Source organism: Phyllostomus discolor, chromosome 7 (genome assembly GCF_004126475.2).
Source record: "Phyllostomus discolor isolate MPI-MPIP mPhyDis1 chromosome 7, mPhyDis1.pri.v3, whole genome shotgun sequence".
NCBI classification, from domain to species: domain Eukaryota; kingdom Metazoa; phylum Chordata; class Mammalia; order Chiroptera; family Phyllostomidae; genus Phyllostomus; species Phyllostomus discolor.
In genome coordinates, this window is record NC_040909.2 from 9,795,338 (window position 1) to 9,814,361 (window position 19,024).

General features: G+C 50.9%; 1 protein-coding gene across 8 annotated transcripts; it reads right to left on the bottom strand.

Annotated features, from left to right (window-relative positions):
• Positions 1–1,001: 1,001 nt before the first annotated feature.
• LOC114501928 (zinc finger protein 621-like) lies at positions 1,002–18,304 on the bottom strand. 8 transcript variants are annotated; one of them, XM_028518704.2, is made up of 6 exons: positions 9,931–10,048; positions 9,204–9,289; positions 7,241–7,377; positions 4,340–4,466; positions 3,740–3,847; positions 1,002–2,184 (listed from the first exon to the last, which is right to left on the bottom strand). In XM_028518704.2, exons 3-6 carry the CDS (start codon positions 7,241–7,243, stop codon positions 1,139–1,141), a joined length of 1,284 nt encoding a protein of 427 aa, XP_028374505.1. In that variant the 5' UTR covers positions 7,244–7,377; positions 9,204–9,289; positions 9,931–10,048; the 3' UTR covers positions 1,002–1,138. The 8 variants fall into 8 exon arrangements, with proteins under 8 accessions (XP_028374505.1, XP_035886382.1, XP_035886380.1 ...); XM_036030489.1 differs by having other exon boundaries at positions 7,241–7,311; positions 9,695–10,048; XM_036030487.1 differs by lacking the exons at positions 7,241–7,377; positions 9,931–10,048 and adding an exon at positions 17,816–18,304.
• Between the last annotated feature and the right edge of the window lie 720 nt (positions 18,305–19,024).

Genomic DNA, 19,024 nt, shown 5'->3' on the forward strand with positions numbered 1-19,024 from the left:
TAATTTAAAGGTTTTTCTGTTCATTGCTTTGGAGAAACAGATAGCAAAACACTTCAAAAGAAAAAAAAAAAAAAAACAAAAGAAAACAGAAGATGGCCCTTTCCATCAGGGGTCAAGGATTTACTTTACATTAATGCTAAAAATGAACTGGAGTTCTTTTTCCAGGAATTACTTCCCACAGTCCTTTGCACAGTCGTAAAAGATCCTCATCAAGGTCAAAGGCGGGAGCAACCCCAAAACCCTGGTTCACTGCCCAATCACTTCAGCGTAGCCACAGACCCATTTCACAGCCCCCTCTATTCCCCAGAAACAATTTGAGAGATTTACTCAGATTCCCCCCAAGGCGGCTCCACACGGTTGTTCCTCTTTGTACAGCGACTTGCCGAATTCCTATTTATAATTCACACTATGTAGAGAACATAAAACTCAGAAGCAGCGCTTGCCAACAGAAAACGCCCACCAAGAAAAACTCGCACAATGAGTGAAACAAAGGTGAACGCTTGGTGTGTATTTACTCAGAAAACTAAAGTTAAAAAATAAATCCAAACAAAGAGTAAGACTAAAAAAACCTGCATGGTTTAAGAGAGGATCACTATTGATCATGATTGCTGCCACCGCATACATACTATTTCTCACTGGTTACTCCACACGAGCTTTTGCACAGACGTGTGAGGTCCTCAGTGACCTGAGGCGAGGGCAGTGAACTTCAATGGCATCCGTACACCATCTCAGGCCACCAAACAACCTGCGTTCATTTCTGAAGTCTGTTGTTGCAAATTTATTCTAACCCGCTACTGCGCAGGAGCAAGAATGCCTACTCCTCTTCTCTCAGGCCGTTCTCATAACCTGCGTGTTCCCTCCCAAACTTCTCCAACATCCCTTCCAAGTGCAGGTACAGCCCCCACAGTGCAGACACAGCCATTACTGTCCAAGCCCGAGAGGGGCCAATGCCAAGGTCAAGTACTTCCATTTCTGAAAGAAAACGTATGAACACAGTCTTCGAATATACAGATCACAGTGGAGTGTATGCTGAAGCAGTCGAAACACACATAAAGTGAGGGGAAAAAACTACAAGTGCAACTCCAGTTAGGTGGGAGATGTGCTGGGCGTGAGAGCCGCGGGCGCGGCAAGGTGAAGCTCACGGGGGCTGGGAGGGGGTGAGCCGAACCGGGAAAGGCCTGGCGACGGCAGCGGGGCCCTGGAAGACGCGCACCATCTGCACAGGCGGCGAAGGCACTGCAGACGCGGGCAGCAGCACGAACAGAGGCCCGGAGGTAGGAAGGAGCACGGCCTGCGGAAAGGTCAGCGAAGGCACGGCCACGGCCGGAGCCGGGCAGAGACTCCGGAGGGGGCCTGGCAACGGGGCTGAAGCGGGGCACCGGGGACTCGTGGGGACCGGCTTCCTCTCCTCCGGGTGCGACTTCTGATGCTGAACGAAGCTACCGTACCACTTGAAGGCCTTCCCACACACCTTGCACCCGTAGGGCCTCTCGCCGGTGTGGACCCTCTGATGCTGGATGGAGGCTATCTTCTGTGTGAACGCCTTGCCGCACTCCTGGCACTGGAAGGGCTTCTCCCCGGTGTGGATCCTCTGGTGGACGACGAAGAGCGACCTGCAGCCGAAGGCCTTCCAGCACTCCTTGCACGTGTACAGCTTCTCCCCGGTGTGCAGCCGCTGGTGCTGCAGGTAGGCCGCGCTCCTGCGGAAGGCCTTGCCGCACTCCCTGCACTCGTAGGGCTTCTCCCCCGTGTGGATCCTCTGGTGCTGCGTCAGGGCCGTGTTGGAGCTCAGCCCCTTGCCGCACTGCTTACACTCGTAGGGCCCCGCCCCGGCGTGGTTCTTCTCGTGCACCGTGCAGTCGTAGCTGGACTTGAAGGCCTTGCCGCACTCCCTGCACTTGAAGGGCTTCTCCCCCGTGTGACTCATCTGGTGCCGAACGAGCTTCGAGTTGTACCGGAAGAGCTTCCCGCACACGCCGCACCGGTAGAACTTCATGCCCCCCCGCAGGATCAGGTTCGGGTTCGGGCCGGAAGGCTGCCACGGGGCCTTGCTTTTAAAACCGAGGGGCTCGGGAATCTCTCTGAGAAGCCCTCCTCCCGGCCGCCGTGGCCGCTCTGTCTCTGCGGGGGCTTCCCGCTTTACCGCTGGCTCATCGTTGTCGTCCTTGATGCGGGACTCACCGCCTGATTGGAGAAACCGCAGGGGTCTGAGTTACGGAGCTGCACGGAGAACAGGACCCAGAGGTCCTACTTGTCTTTTGTAGGATGTGATTTTTTAAAATACACCCAAGAGCACGCTCCTCGCCCCGGAGGCACGCCCACGCCTTTCCCTCCCCCCACTCCGCCTCTCTCAGGCATGCGTCTCCCGAATGCCGAGGGGCCCCACGAGACGTGCAGCCGGGGGAGCGGCAGGAAGCGGCAGCTCGTCCCAGGCTCACCCCTGAACCTGTCTCCAGGGCCCTCTTCGTTGCTTCCTCCATCCTAAGCCCTTCCTTGTTTCACTGTCCCCAACTTTAATAAACATCCTCTCAAAATCACAATAAATCAATCAATCCCTGAAATGCCTATAAGCATTCATAAAGGAGGGAGAAAAAGAAAAACACTTAACAGACAACTGGAGAAGCAATGACACTGGACACAGAGCGCGAGGGGCCTCCTGTGGGGGGGGGGGGCAGGCTAGGCAGGTGAAGCGGGCAGAACCAGAACTTCAAGAATGGGAGGGGAGGAAGGCGGGAGGGGGGTAAAGAGAGAACAAAAAGGGGCAGATAAGAGGGATCAGCAGAAATGGAAAATTTTTTAAAGAAAGAGAGACCCAGAAGAGGAGAAAGGCCAGTGAGACGGCCCAGACGTCAGGTCCAGTGGGACAAGGGGCAGGGCAGGCTGGGAACACAAGCAGGGAGGTGAGGGAGCACAGTGCCCCGCCCCCACGGGCCAGGAAAGCACCCCAAATTCTAAATTCCACCGAAGGAATGGCCTCACGATTCGCTTTAAGAAGGCCCCACACAATACTCTGGGATAAAAGCTGCTTGCAGAGTCGGCGGGGCGGAGCTCGGGGCCACGGTGGGACAGCTGCTAAACAAACCGTTATTCACAAAGTCACGCAAGGGTGAGCAGTGAGGCCTGGAACTGCCTTTCCACAGGGAAGAAAACCGAGTAACCCACGGCTCCCAGGGCCGGCAGGCACTCCCCAGGAAGCTGTTGGCTGTGTGCATGTGCATGTGCCAGGTGCTGCGGGGCGGACTGGGGGGCGTGGCCAGTCCTTGCCTCCTCCTACGCAGCCCCATATACAACAAATACAATGTAAACCTACAGACTATGGCATAGGAGACTTTAAAATGCGCAAAAAGGAAATTAAACCAAACCCCATAGCAGAGCCACAAAATAAATCAGTTTGACCCACAGAATCAAATTTTCCCTAAAATATGACTGAAGCCCTACTCTGCCATAAAAATTGGCATAAAATTAAATGTTTCCACGGGTGAGAAATGAAGTGGTCTAGGAGCTCCAGGGTCACCATGTTCTGTGGGAGGACGGCCACACACGTGTGCAGAAAGCCGGTGGCCAAGCACCCCTGGGACTGGTCTTTCCGGGCTCGGGGCTGGAAGTCGGGGGAGGTCAGGCTGCCCCGAGTGCCGCCGCCTCCGTACGGACGGCTGGAGGCCGTATTTCCTGCTGCAGACGAAACATTGCCAGCAAACCAGGAAGGCAGACCCAGAAGCTGCCGCGCTCTCTCGCTCACCTGGACAGATGCAACTCCACACCTCTGCTGCCCAGGGGTCAGGGCCCCAGGGGGCTTCCCCTCTCTCCAGCTGGGCAATCAGAGCAGGTTTGGGGACCGGAAATGCAACTTCAGCAAGAAAAAAAGACAGGCAGGTTGAGGCAGACATCCAGAGCTGGTCCTGCTGGCCCACCCTGCAATGGGCTAGTTGGGGAAGGGAGAGAAATGGAGCCCCCAGGAGACCGGTGAGCCAGCCAGGGGTACTGAGGGAAGGCTCCAAACTGCCCCAAGGGCGTGACAGGGCGACAGCCCTTCTCCACGGGAGGAAATTTCACCACTGCCCTGACGGAGGAGAAAGGAAATCCCCCCGGGAAGGCTGCAGGTACTGACACCCTGGGAGACGCCTCCAGCCCACAGCCCTAGGCCAACGGCGGGTGGAGGAAGGAAGGGCACCCGGAGCACCAGGAAGTCCTTCCCCTCAGGGCCCGAAAGGTCGCTCCTCCCTGGGATGGAAGGAAGTCCTGTAGCCCCTGCAGTCAGCAAACCGAAGGGTTATGAGACTCCCCAAACATCTGAGGAAGATGCCAAGCTATCACCAAGAGCCACGGGGAGAGGCCTTACCCAGGGCAGCCACGTTTGCGTACGTCTCCAGCATCACCTCCCGGTACAGGGCCCTCTGTGCGGGGTCCAGGCTGGCCCACTGATTCTGCGTGAAGTGCACAGCCACATCCTCAAAGGTCACTGGCTCCTGAAACGGCAGGTCCCTGCTCACGCTCTGAGTGCAGGGCAAAGGGAGGCAGCCTGCACCACAGGGCCCCCAACTTGGGGCCCTAGGGAAGGTCCGTTCTACCAAGAAGGGCACCCAGCACCCAGCCAGTGGCCTGCCTCAGCCAGCGTTCCCATCTCCAAACACGGAGCCCCTACACCCTCCCATCTGCTCCACTCTGGGGCCCCAGCTGTCATCCTCACCCCACAGCCTGGCATCTGGGGCTCTCCGCCTGGTGACTGCATCGGCCCACATCCCTCTGGCACCTCCGACCTCATGCACTCCATGATCTGCTCACCTCATTCTCTATACACCAGCCATGGCAGGCAGCTGCCACTCGCCCTGTCCCCGCCCACCTAAAGTACACAGATGGCCCCACCTGTCCCCCGTACCTGGCCTCTCCTCGGTCTTCCCCAACACCCCCCACTGTGTGTGGAGGAGCACCCCTCCAAAATGTCCCCAGCATTTTGCAAATTTCTTTTTATACCTTCTTGCTATATCAGAAAGCTACCTCTAATCGAAGAAAACCTACAGCCTGCCTGGTCCACCTGACTGCCAACACGGTTGGCGGTGCCGGTCTTTGAGCACAGCCCCGTTCCACCTGTCAAGGTGTGTGCCTACCCCCCACCTTCCCCTGGGCCATCTCCATCTTCCCAAGAGCAAAGGGGACTTGCTATTGCCTGTCTCCCCCACCAGAATGTAAGCCCACGAGGCAAGAGTTCTGTTTTGTTCGTAACTGGTTTACTAGCACACACTATACTGCCTGGCAGATACTTGATGCCTCATATAAATATGCTGAAAGAATTAACTTCAAAAATGGTCTGACCACAAATGAGACTTGGTAAATGTACGAAGGGGATCAGAAAACAACAGCAAACACCACTTTGACAGGAAAATGCCAGAGCACATCCATTCCAGTTGGTGGCAGAGGGCCCACCACAAGCCGAGTCCCTCTTTCCGTGAAAGGCTGGAAAGCAGCACGTGGGGAAGGAATAAACACAAACACCTCCGCTTGGTGGATGAAATGATTACAGTCGCCCCCTCAGTATCCGCAGGGAAGGGGTTCCAGGACCCCCCATGGACACCAAAATCTAAGGATGCTCAAGTCCCTCATGTACGGTGGCACAGTATTTGCACATAACCCATCCATACCCTCCGATATACTTTAAACCACCCCCAGACCAGTTATAACACTGATACAATCTAAGCTATGGAAATAGCGGCTCTGCAGCTTTGTTAGGGAATAACGATAATGAGAAAAGCCTGCACATGTTCAGTACAGGGGCAGCCAGCGCAGGCCTACACACATAGCACACGTCAGCAACAATGTTTAACTTTTCTTTCATATGTTTTTGGTCCATGGTTGACTGAAGATGCAGATGAGAAGCCCACCAACACAGAGCTGACGTTATCTGCCTAAAAATACCCAGAGCCAAGAGATTGAGTGAAAAACATTTAAAACTGACAAAACAATGTGTTGTTAGCTAGATACAGGATAAATAAACCAGAATCATTAGCTCTCCTGAATACCATCACAAATAAATTAGGAGATAAAATGGGAGAAAATAAGATGCCATTGATATAAAAATAGCTAAGAATATACCTAACAAAAATGTTTAAGACCAGGATGAAGAAAACTTGAATGTTTATTAAAATAAATAAAAGGATGAAATATAGTGGGACATACAGTGTTTCAGGATGGGAAGAATCAAGTTTGTAAAGTGAATTTCTCTCAATTTTGCCTATGAATTCGAAAGAATCCACTCCCCCAACAAAGAATCAGTGAGGTTCGTGCAGGGGTTGGGGATCATTTAAAGCAGGGGTTCTACCCTTTTGGCATCTCTGGGCCACCCTGGAAGAAGAGTTGTCTTGGACCACACATTAATACACTGCTACAGGTAATCACAAAAGAAATCTCTTAATGTTTTAAGTAAATTTATGATTCTGTGTTGGGCTATATTCATAGCCATCCTGAGCCACATGTGGCCCGCAGACCACAGGTTGGACCCCCTGATTTAAAGCCACCTGAACCCTGGCCAGGTGGCTCAGCTGGTTGGAGCATCATCCTGTAGACCTAAAGGTCATGGTTTGATCCCCAGTTGGAGCGCATATGGGAGGCAGTCAATCGATGTTTCCCTCTCACCTTCACCTCTCTTTCCCCCTCTTGCTCGCTCACTCTCTCCCCCCACCCCCCTTCCTCTCTCTCTCTCTCTCAAATCAACATCCTTGGATGAGGATTTCTTAAAAAGCCATCTCAAAAAGTAAGTGTAAGAGACTAGCTGAGAATCTACTGAAGAAAAAGAATTTTTGAGAGAAATGACAAGGGGAGATTGAACCGTACCTTAATAGGACAACACTTTGAGAAATGAGAAGACAAGCCACAGACAGAGACAAAATATTTGGGGGAAAAAGTTTTGATAAAGGACTGTTATCCAAAGTATACAAAGAACTCCTAAAACTCAACAGTAGAAAGTGAACAACCCAACTAAAAAATGGGCAAAATACCTGAACAGATACCTCACTAAAGAAGACATACAGATGGCAAATGGGTATGTGAAAAGACTTAACATCATATGTCACCTGGGAGATGCAAATTAAAACAATGAGATGCCACTGACGCACCTATCAGAACAGCCAGACCCAGAACAAGGACCCCCAGTGCTGGTGAGCACTCGGGGCGACAGGACCTCCCACTCGGCGCTGGTGGGAATGCAAACCGGTTTGGCGGTTTCTCACAAAACTAAACGTGCCCTTACCATGTGAGCCAGCAGTCCCGCTCCTTGGTGATCTTCCCAAACGAGTTGAAAACTTATGTCCACACAAAAACCTGCACACAGATGGTCACAGCAGCTGTGTTCATCACGGCCAACACTCGGAAGCAGCCGCAACGCCCCTAGCAGGTAAACGGATAAACACACTGTGGTCCGTCCAGACAAGGGAACATCACTCAGCACCAAAACTAAGCTATCACCCTGCTGGGTGGCTCAGGTGGTTGGAACATCGTCCCCTACGGGAGGCAATCGATGTCCCTCTCTCTCTCAAATTAATAAACGTATCCCCAGGCGAGGATTAAAAAATAATAAATAAATAAATAAATAAATAAGCAAGCAAGTTATCAAGCCATGAAAAGTCACAGAGGAACCCTAAATGAATATGACTAAGTGAAAGAAACCCATCTGAAAAGGCTACACTGTATAATTCCAAGTACGTGGCATTCGGAAAAGGGCAAGACTATGTACCGGTATAGGGTGAAAAAGACCCTCGGCTGCCAGGGAGTGGGGGAGGGACACACAGGCACAGCCCAGAGGGCTTTCAGGGCTGTGACAATACTCTGTGGGATACGGACAGTACTGCTCTGTACGACGCTGTCATGGAGGAGACATGTCACCATACGTCTGAAACCCACAGGATGCACAGCTGTGGACTCCGGGTGATGACAACGTGTCATGCATGTGTTCAGTTGTAACTACGGTACCACTCTGGTGGGGGGTGATTATCATGCAGGGGTGGAGCCAGGAAGTGCATGGAAACTGCTTTTTCTGCTCAACACTGCTGTGAACCTAAAACTTCTCTAAAAAAGTGAAGTCTACTTTAAAAAAAAAGGGGGGGACAACACTTAATCTCCTACCTGGTCTGCAAATATGCACCTAAGTAACACCTTGCACAAACAACTCGCCAAGAAGGAATGGAAAACCTTTTCAATAGATAAATCTAACCATGTCACCTCCCCTGCTTAAAAGAAGGGATGGAAAACCTTTTCAATAGATAAATCTAACCATGTCACCTCCCCTGCTTAAATACATCAGTGCCTTCCAAATGGACCCAGAGGAGAAACCAAAGTCTCCACAGTGACCTTCTCCCACCTCACACTGAACGAGTTCCTGCCCTCTCCCTATTCCTGATGAACACCCTGATCTCTCCCCCACTTCAGGGGCTTTCTATCTGCTGTCCTTCTCTCTGGAAAGTTCTCTCTTCCATAGTTCCCAAGACCGCTTTTCTGTCTCATTCTCCTCGTGAGGTCCCAAACTCAAGATACCACCTCTGTGAGGCCTCCCCTGATCATTACCTTCAGAGGTGGCTGCATTGAGGTTTCCCAAATTGGAGGTTTACAAGTATCAAACTGGGTGGCTTTTACAATGGATTCCCAACCCCAGGTAGCCTCCTCCTCAGTCTGTTCGAGTCTAGGGTGGGGCCCAAAAATTTGCAATTCTAATGAGCTCCCAGGTACCGCCCAGTGGCTCACACTCTGGAGAAGCTCTGTAGGTTAGCAACATGTGATTATGGTATTAACTTGCTTATTTGTTTGCAGACTCTTTTGCTGATGAGAAAAGGGAATTTATCTGCATTATTCAATACCATGCACCTAGCATTTAGAAACTGTATGAACAGTGCCGGTCTCTGTGGGACACGTCTCCAGTTTGTGGGGCAATCTCTCCAGTGAAGAATTACTCTGATCTCAGCAGGTGACTCTTCTTTGTAGCACATGATCTAGATGTCCATGGTAAGGGAGAATTTCTTGGCTCGGGTCCCCCTTTCACACTTAACCCTACACATCCAAATGCATCTCTATACACAAAACTCATTTCCTCCACCACGTATCTACAGCCAAAGCTCTGAGGATGGACGCAAGAGCCTGGCCACGCTAGGCCTTCTGGGTCCCTTCCCGATCAACCAATAACCAATGCGATTTTTAAAAGTTGGAGAGGAAGCTCAGCTCACCTGAAGCCAAGTTGTTTGGAGCATGGCCGATGTCCCCTGCCTTCGTGCACTGTCTTCAGCACTTGGAAAAGCAAGAACCTTGGAAGCTAAGAGAGGAAGAGCCATGAGTGCAAGGAGCTCAGTCCTGCACCACCCCCAGTCTCCCAGGGCCTTCCCAGGCTCCTCATTGCCGGCCCTGGTGGGAGACTCTGCCAGGCAGGTCAGCGCGTGCTCAGCGCCCCACCTCCTCAGGCACTGCTCCGCCTGGGCCTCAGGGCAACCCCCACATCTGCACACCAGGGGGACTGAGACATCCCTGCCCCTAGTGTTGGGTCCAAACAAACCTTAAAAAGCTCTTATAGGGACCATGACATTAACGCCCCCAAGAAAGATGCCTGTGGAGAGGAGGGACGTGGGTGGCTGGCTGCGGATTAGGAGTAAATAGTGTTCCGATGGGTGATGCCGACCGAGACCAGGGAAGCAGAGGAACCCAAGCACGGAAACGCCAGCACCCCGTGCAGGAGGCTGAGGCGCCAATTCTGTGCGGTGGGAAAGAGGATCCCGCTTCCGTGGGCCGGGGGTTGGACCAGGGCTCTGGAAGTCCCCGCAGCCACCGCGGGCGGCTTCCGCGAGGCCCAGACGCCAGAGCCCCAGGTCAGGGAGGGACGAGCCACCACGGGGACCGAGTGCAGGGGCGGGAGTGCTGACGACGCGCCGGGGAAGGCGAAGATGCCAGCACGGAGCGGACCTGGCACGTAGAACCCGCTGGAACCCTCACTCTTTCACTCCGACCCCCGAAAAGCTGGTAGCTAAAAGCCGACGCGGAAGTGCGCGCGCGCGGCCAGCGCCCCTCTAGGCCGCTCGGAGGCCGCCCACCTCGGTGGTCCCCGCGCCCGACCCCACGTGACTGGGGCCCGCCCTGCGGAAGGGGTGGGGTTGTGGGCGGGTCCTTGCCTGAGCTGTCACGAGGTGGGGCGGGTGCCTCTGCCGGCTGCAGCGGTTGGAACCAGCTAGGGATTGGAGTGTCGCGACACTGATGCAACCTCGCTCCACTCAGACCTCGACCTCTAGGCACAGGTGGGGCCACAGGTAATAAACTGCCCCATCAGCGGTCGGCCATTACTTCGAGGGTCACCTGGCTGTGCAGGTGTGGGGAGAATGGCTCCTGCTGGTGTCATCTCTTAGATGCCCAAGCCAGGGATACTGCTTGGGTCCTAGGCGGGGCAGCCCTTAGGAAAACCATGGTTCCCACCTGCCTTTATACAGCTCCCTCTTTCTTAGGACCTGTACGTGTGGGGGGCCTCTTGGGGCAGGTCCATTTGACAACCAAAATAATGGTGACTAAGGTTGCCAGGCGTCCTGTGTGTACAGGACATGCCCTATGTTAAATGGTTTAGTCCGGTTTTGACGCTGGCAGGATGCCCTAAATGCCCTCTGTTTAGCTTTTTCCAATAAATTCCGGGAGGAAAATCTGTAATTTACAGTTTTTTGTGGAGAGGGGTGGGGGTCACTGGCACTAAAATAACTTAAATGTCAACACTGGCTGAACAAAATATCATGCACAAACAAAGATCTGGATAATCTCTTACAGTGTCTCCTGGAGGTTTAGCTGATAGAAGGGAAAAGAAAAGAAAACATTAAAAGCACTTTTTTATATTCAAGAAGGAGAAAGGCTGGGGTTTTTTTAGATTTTATTTATTTATTTTTAGAGAGGGAAGGGGGGGAGAGAGAGAAACATCGATGTACGGTTGCTGGGGGCCATGGCCTGCAACCTAGGCATGTACCCTGACTGGGAATCGAACCTGCGATGCCTGGTTCGCAGCCTGCGCTCAGTCCACTGAGCTACGCCAGCCAGGGCAGAAAAACTGTTTTTGATCAAAGCCCCAAGCCATGAACAAATAACTTCCTTTAATTTACGTAACTTCGGGTCAGAAAGCATGCTCTGAAAACCAGTAAGTGACAACCTCGCTTAGGTGACCCCCGGTAACTCTCCTTCTGCAAGTTAGCAAGTCAATAGCAACCTCAAGTTTATGAGTGTGAGCCAATCAGTAACAAACACCCTTGAAAGTCAGCCAATCGGTGATAGCCCCACCCACTAGTCAACCGCCAATTAGCTAGTGCCTCACTATAGTGACCACGCTTCTGAAAATGACTGGCGTCAACAGTAGCCTTACTCCAGTGACCACTTCTGGCCGGTGTGATCGTCAATGTGAATAGACTTTGACCATCTGAAATGTCCACTGAACACGGTTCCAAATGCAGGGTTCCCACTCTCCAACCACTTCAGAGCTATACAGGGAAATTGGCCTCGCACTGCTAGAAGACAGTATGACCCCTGATGTCTGGTTCTATCACACGAGTTTGGTACTCCTTTGACAGGAATTAGACATAGTCACTGATCAACTATAGCATAAAGAGTCCATATACCTATGGGCTCTTCCTATCATGAAGAGTCCATTAGGTCTCTATAGCTGCATAACAAATCACCCCAAAACTTTGTGGCTGAAAACAAAACACATGTATTATCTCTCCAAGTTTCTTGGAGAATCAGGAACTCAGGAGTGGCTTGGCTGGGTGGTACTGGCTTGGGATTGCTCATGAACTTTCATCAGGTGTCACCTAGGACTGCACTCATCTGAAAATTTGCCTGAGCCCAAGGATCTGCCTCCAAGGAACTCACTGTCACCATGGCTGGCAGCTTGGTACTGGTTATTGGTGAGACTTTGGTCTCTTCCCACATGGGTATGTGATGACGTTGCTGAGTGTCCTCACAACATGTGCAATAGGCTTCCACCCAAAGGAAGCAATCCAAGAGGCCTGGCACGCTGCAATGTCGCTTATGTTTGGAAACTGTGCACCATAATCACCTCAATACACACTCACCAAAGGCCAGTCACGTTCAGTGTTGGATGAGAATCAGTGGGGACCAGAGTGGAGGCTGCCTAACACACGGATTAGACCCACCACAGAAGGTCCATTTCCTAAAACCTGGGGTGTTGTAAAGATTATGCAAAAACGATCATTTTAAATAGAATTGGGTTTCCAGAGACAATAGCATGGTAAGGACTTACATTTGCAAACTGCCTTTTCTCTAAATGTATCAAAAACAAACATCTACCATGAGTCCAGAGAGATGGGCACACACGTATGGGTGCACATGTCCATACACATATGCCACAAACTCTAAATAGAGTTGCAGCCAGTTATTACCATTAGGACTAACTTGAAGGAGAACAAAATTGGACAGGCAACTCCTATATTTGATATTATAGTGCAGGGAGGAATCCGAAAGCTTTGATAGGCCTAAATTAAAACCCCAAATTGGGAGGGTGACTGGAATCCTGGGCAGTCAGAAAAGAAAATTGGAAACATGCTACAAGGGACCCATTGTTTCCCAGAACAGCCTCATCAGAGGGACGGAATACAGGTAGCACTGACCCAGAGGCAGCTCCAGGGCAAGGTGAATCAGGAGCGATGGGAACTGTAGTCTTTGCACCTGTCAAGGATTCTCCTCACGTATCAGAGAATTAAAGTCTGGAACTGGATGTCCCTCCCCTGGCCAATGGCAGAGAGATTGCCTCTTTGTAAAATACTGTCCCCAACCATTAGCCAGTGCAATAAGTCAAGAAAAAGAAAATGCATCCAAAATTGGAAAGAAGTAAAATGGCTGTTATTTGTGAATACAAAAACCTATGGAACCTACAAATGTTACTACAGCTAATAAGTGAGTTGTGCAAGGTTGCAGGCTGTAAGATCAAAATACAAAAATTAATTCTATTTCTATATACTATTAATTAAAACTGGAAATTTACTATTTATCATAGCATCAAAAATATGAAACATTTAGACACAAATCTGAGGAAAGGCGTGAATGACCTAATGAGTAAACATTATAAAACATTGCTAAAAGAAATTAAGATCTAAATAGATGAATTCATTTACAGTGTTTGTGAGCGAAAAGCCTCTGTAAAGTTACAATGTCTATTATTCCAAAATTGATCTATAGTTCAATTCAATTTCAATCAAAATTCCAGGATGTGTTTTGTAGAAACTGACAAATTGATTCTAAAATTCATACGGAAATGCGAAGAACTTAGAATGGCCAAAACAACTTTGACCAAAAAAAAAAAAAAAGCAGAGTAGAATGACTGACACTACATGACTTCAACACTCAGAAGAACTACAGTAGGAAAGGCAGCGTGCGAATGGCGTCCAGATAGACACAGAGATCGGTGCAGCAGAACGGAATCAGTGGCAGGCCCACACGGACACGGACAACCGATTTGTGACAATAGTGCCACAGCAACTCGGTGTGGAAGGGACCGAGTTTTCAGACAACGGTATGACAACAGGTCAGCCATTTAAGAAGGAAGGGCAGGAGGGAGGGGAGAAATAACTTAGGTCCATTCTCCACACCCTGTACAAAATTTAACTCGAAATAGATGATGGATCTAAATGTAAATTTTTAAAACTGTAAAACCTTCTGGAAAGAAAAATAGGACAAAGCCTTTATAAACTTGGGTAGGGCAAAGGTTTCTTAAATATGATACTAAAAGCACAATCCGTAAAAGAACAAACTGATACACTGGAACCATCGTGCTGGCCACGCATCGACATTAAAATCTGCTCTTCAAAAGCTACTATTAAGAGAATGAAAAGACAAGTCACAAGTTGGGAGAAAATATTTGAAAATCTTATCTATGAAAGAGGACTTTTATCTATCATATATAAAGATCTCTCATAGATCAATAAAAAAAACCCAGTTGAAACATAGGCAGAATCAATGAATGCTTTAGCAAAGAAGCCATAATGAAAGGCAGCTAAGCACGTGACAACATACTCAATGTCATTCATCATTAGGGGAATGCAAATTAAAAGCTCAATAAGATAGCATTATACACTTATTAGAATAATTGAAAAAGAATGACATGATCAAGTGTAGGCAAAGATGTGTGAGGAGTGGAACTCTCTTACGATGCTGGTGGGAATGTAAGATGGCACAGTTTCTTCACGGGGCAGTTTTGAAGATTCTGAAAAAGCTAAGTATACACCTATCTTATGACCTGGCCGTTCCGCTCCAGGCACTTACCAAGATAAATAAACACACACACACACACACACACACTTACAAATACTTGAACACAAGTGTTCACAGCACTTTTATCTGTAACAGCCAGAAGCTGTAAACAACCCAAATGGCCACCAAGCAGTGAACGGACACATTGTGACACATCCATAGTGCACTGCGACTCAGCGTGCTACACAGGGGAAGCTCAGAATAACTATGCTGAGTGAAAGACACCGGACTCAAGAGAAAGGTACACACAGTGTGGTGGCATTTACATAAAATCCTAGAAAAGAAATGTGAAGTGACAGAAAGCAAGCAGTGGTTACCTGGGGGAAGCCGGGAGGAAGGACTGCAAGGGGCACCAGCAAAGTTCTGGGGGCGGGGCTGTTTGTTACTCGTGGTGACTGTTTCCCTGGTGTACACATAAGTCAAAACTCACCAATGACATCACAATAAATAGCATTTAGTTTATTATGCTCCAGTCACTGTTCCAAGCACTTCTACATGTATCAGTGCAGTTAATCCTCGACACAAACTTATGAGGTACATTGTCATCCCTACTTTACTGGACAGGAAATTAATACAGAATTTCTGTAACTTCACTCTCTGCTTCCTGCCCTGGGCAGTCAAGCTGTCTGAAAAAGTGGTAGCTAATTCCACAACTAAAAAAATAATAATTAGATGAAGTGGCAAGAAATGTTGCCTGCTGGGAGGTCGCTTGGAACAGCAATGAGATGGATACATTTAAGACAAAGCACGCCTTGCACGGGATTCAGGGCACGTGCAGCCAGCCCACCCTCTGCACAGGCACAGGCTACGATGAAGTAGCCAAGAGCGAATTTGGAGTAAGAAGCAGTGTGGGTGAGTGCTACACCCAAGGTGGGGCTCTGGCAGTCTGGCCTCTGTTAGGAATGGCCTAGACGCAGGCGGCCCCACATGGACACGGCCCCTCTGTTTTTGAGTGTAGGAGACTTACAATATTCAGATTGTAATAGGTGTCACCTCTTTTTTGTCCTGGTTTACTCCTTTAGTGTTGCACATCTGAGGAAGCATACATGGCAGGTGATGTTTTAAGACCTCAAGGGTCCGACATGCCTTTATTCTGGGTGAACTAATTTTCCTTTCGAATTTTGAAGGCACACACCATCGGTCATGTAGCTTTCAGGCAGGACTGCTGTTGAGAAATTGGATGCTATTCTTATTCCCAATCTTTTGTTTTCTCCAAAAACCTGGTAGGATCCCCCCCTCAAACCTGATACTCCCATCCATGGTCCTGGGCACGCAGTGTGTCCTTTCAATCTGGAAACTCACATTACCATTCACCTGTGCAAGTTCTGAGGTTTGTTTCTGTGTCTTTTCTAACTGTAAAGAAAGTTCACGTTCGGGAAACAAGGGCTCGGAGAATTTGAGGCAGGTTTCATTGTGGATGCTGAAAGTCTGAATGAAACATCTCCCCTGAGGAATGGAGGATGAAGGTGTCCCACCGGGAACCTCCTCAGCTCGCTGTGCCTGGAGCAAAGCCCCTTTCAGGACAGTCCCCACCAGGAAACAGGGAAGAGGGAAGTTCTGTTTAGACCAGAGTGAATGTAGATCTTTCTCCATCAGCTACTCCTGCAACTGGGGGTCAGGGAGCCCAGCTCATCCCCCCTGCTGGTATCAGAAGGTTCTAGAATGGCTGAGGAGGAAGCCATGGGCCCCGAGGGCAGGAGCTGAGTCTCAGGCAGGAAGGAGGCCTTGCCCAGGTCAGCCACATTTTTGTATGTCTCCAGCATCACCTCCCTGTACAGGGCCCTCCGAGCGGGGTCCAGGCTGGCCCACTGATTCTGCGTGAAGTTCACAGCCACATCCTCAAAGGCCACTGACTCCTGAAACAACAGGTTCCTGCTCAAACCGTGTGTAAGGACAGAGGGGCCTGCACTCCAGGGAAAGGACAAATCTACTGGGGTCCGTGGCTCTGAGCCCCGTGGGAGGTTTGTACCAGCAAAGAGAGCCACACAGCACCCCGGTCAGAGGCAGTCCCCAGCCAGCATTCCCATTTTCAGGGACACACTTCTGGGGCCCCACGCTATCGTCCCAAGTGCACGGTCCAGCACCTGCTCTTGTCTACCTGGCGATCACATCAACCCCGTGTCTCGTTCCGAGAGCCGGGTCCACCTTGCTGACGTTTTCCAAAGGGAGCACGGCAGGCAGGGACCTGCCTTTCACCCAGCCTGCATCCATCCGGAAGCCCCCACCAGGGCCCCCCACTCAGCTTCTCTCTGGTCCACTCCCTCACCTTTCACTACAGGCAGAGTGGTGACTCCATGGGCATAGAACTCCTTTCGCTCTGCATCAATCCTCCCTCTTTCGGACATGTCGCCTTATTGGAAAGCTGGCTGTCCCTCGAATGCCATATGCAGTCACCTCCTCCTTTCCTAACAGACCCGACTCCAGGACAGAATGGCAGTCTCTGACTTTGAACGTGGCCCTGCAGCCTGACCCCCTATGTGCTGTCCACTTGCCAGTGCTGCCCTCTTCACTAGGGGTGTCTGTCCACCTCCTGCTGGGGCCATTTCCACCTTCTCAAGGTGTTTCGGGCCTTTGTGCTTTGTCCTGTGTCATTTATTTTTATACCAAGTATTCACTCAATCATTAGAACATATCTGTGAAAAGTTATTACTCCCATTTGCAGATGGGAATCAATAATACTTTCACACAGACAAAAGAAAGTCCTCTTTATTGGACTGTTTATTACAAGGCTGGATAAGAAAGCAAACATTTCAAGGGAACTGACCACTTACATAACTAGGTCCCTGTGACATCTCCCCCCGACTCACACTGTCCCCATCCCATCGGTCCTGTCGGCTGCCTTCTCTCTGTGCTCAGCCTCTCACGGGGGGAAGAAATCACTCCAGAAGTGCCAGAGGATGTGCAGCCGTCACTGCACAGGCTAGTTCAGACCAGAATCATCCACGGACGCTAAATCTAGGAAGTCAGATAACACCTTGACCAGCAGGTTTCAATGTGTCTGGTGTGACTGAGGACCTGAATTTCTCAGTGGCATTAAGTTTAATGCAAACAGGAGCGTGTGGCTAGTGGCTACCTTAGTGGACAATGGAGAACAGACACTTCCCTGATCCCAAACGTTAGTGTTCATTCGGTCTTTACTTCCTTCAGCGTCAACAGCTGGGAACATGGACCTGAACTTCCTTCCTCACATTTCAGCTTCTTGCCCCTCCACACCCCTGAGACGCCTCTCTCATTATCAACTCATTCTCTGCTCTTTTCCAACAAGCCCACTGCTGAGGCCGAGGCTGCACACCTGCGCACCATCCTTGCAGTGGGCAAGAATGTAGAGTCTCACTTTCCAGAATTTCTTGACCCATGTTTCCCTCCTCCCCAACCCATCTGATCGTCCTAAATTTACCTATGCTCCCACACCAACTGCCCTACACACTCTTCTGCCACACTTTACTGATCCATCCCCTGCCCAGCTAAGCACGGGGCTGGCCAAGTCAGGCTGCCGGTCCTAGCGACCTTTCATATCTGTTCAGAATGCGGAAAGCTGGAAGGAAGCTCAGCTCACCTGGAACCCCACTGTCTGGAGCGTGGCTGATGACCTGACTTCATGCAATGCCTCTCTGCCTGGAAAAGCAAGAACCTGCAGAGCTAGGAGGAGAAAACCACAGTGAGCCTGCGCCTGTCTTGTTTCCCACACTTGTGGCCTTCTCCTCCTCAGTCGTTGGAAACGCGTTCTTAGGGCAGCCTGGGTGTTCTGAACGCACCTTTTCCAGGCACACCCGGGGTGCTGCAACGGCTCCCTTTGTGCACTCAACAGACCTGCCTGGTGAGGCTGGGCATTCCTAAAAAGAATACCCATGAAGCAAGAATCAAGAACTGCAGTGGATTCGCGGCTTTTGAGAAAATCCCTGGCCCACAGTGAAGTCGCTATTAAGTAGCTTGCACTGAATGCTTCTCGAAATCACAGCAAAGGCCTGGCGGGGCTTCTAGAGAGAAGCAAGCCCCTGGGCCAATCACCGGCTGCAGGACAAAATGCACGTGATGCTCCGGCCCCGGAATGGGTGGGGACAAGGGGAAGGAGGAAAGGGTAAAGATGCTCAACGTCTAGTGGACAAGGCGGACGGAGACCCCGACCTGGATCTGAACACAACACCCCGGGAAGCAGGAGACCCGCAAGGTCACGGCCCTCCACCCTGAGTACTGCGAGCCCGAGGGTGTCAGACCAGCTCCTGGAGGCAGGAAGGGCGACCGTGCCTCTGCTGGCAGAAGGCTGGGGCCGGGCTCCGGGTGCCACTCCTCCCGGAAACCCGGAGGCCGGGGCACCCCGGGGGAATAGGGGTCGCGGAATCCCTGGCCCCTCACCAAAAGTAGGGGGCAGCCTAGCGGAACTTAGCCAAGGCGGAAGCAGGACCAGCTGGGGCTCTCGGCGCCTCTCTAGGAAGATTGGAGGCTGGCCCCTCTCCATGGTTCCTGCAAGCCAGACCTACCCGCCCCCGGCCCTCTCCTCACCCCGCCCCCTTCCACCCTACCAGGACAACTCCAGCGCTGGCTCTTCTCGGTCATTTCCTCTGTGCCTTATGGCCACATCACGTGGAGTTGGCGATCTGTTCCTCAAGGACAGAGCTGCCACATTGTACTTGTGATGCTTGCTCTGAATTCTGGCTGGGCCGATCATGAACTGTAACTTAAGCTTCTTGTGAATGTATAGGCTGTCTCCTGCTCGTTGGCTGGTTGGCCGGACGGTAACTTAGGATCATTGTTAAGGCTGGGGTCT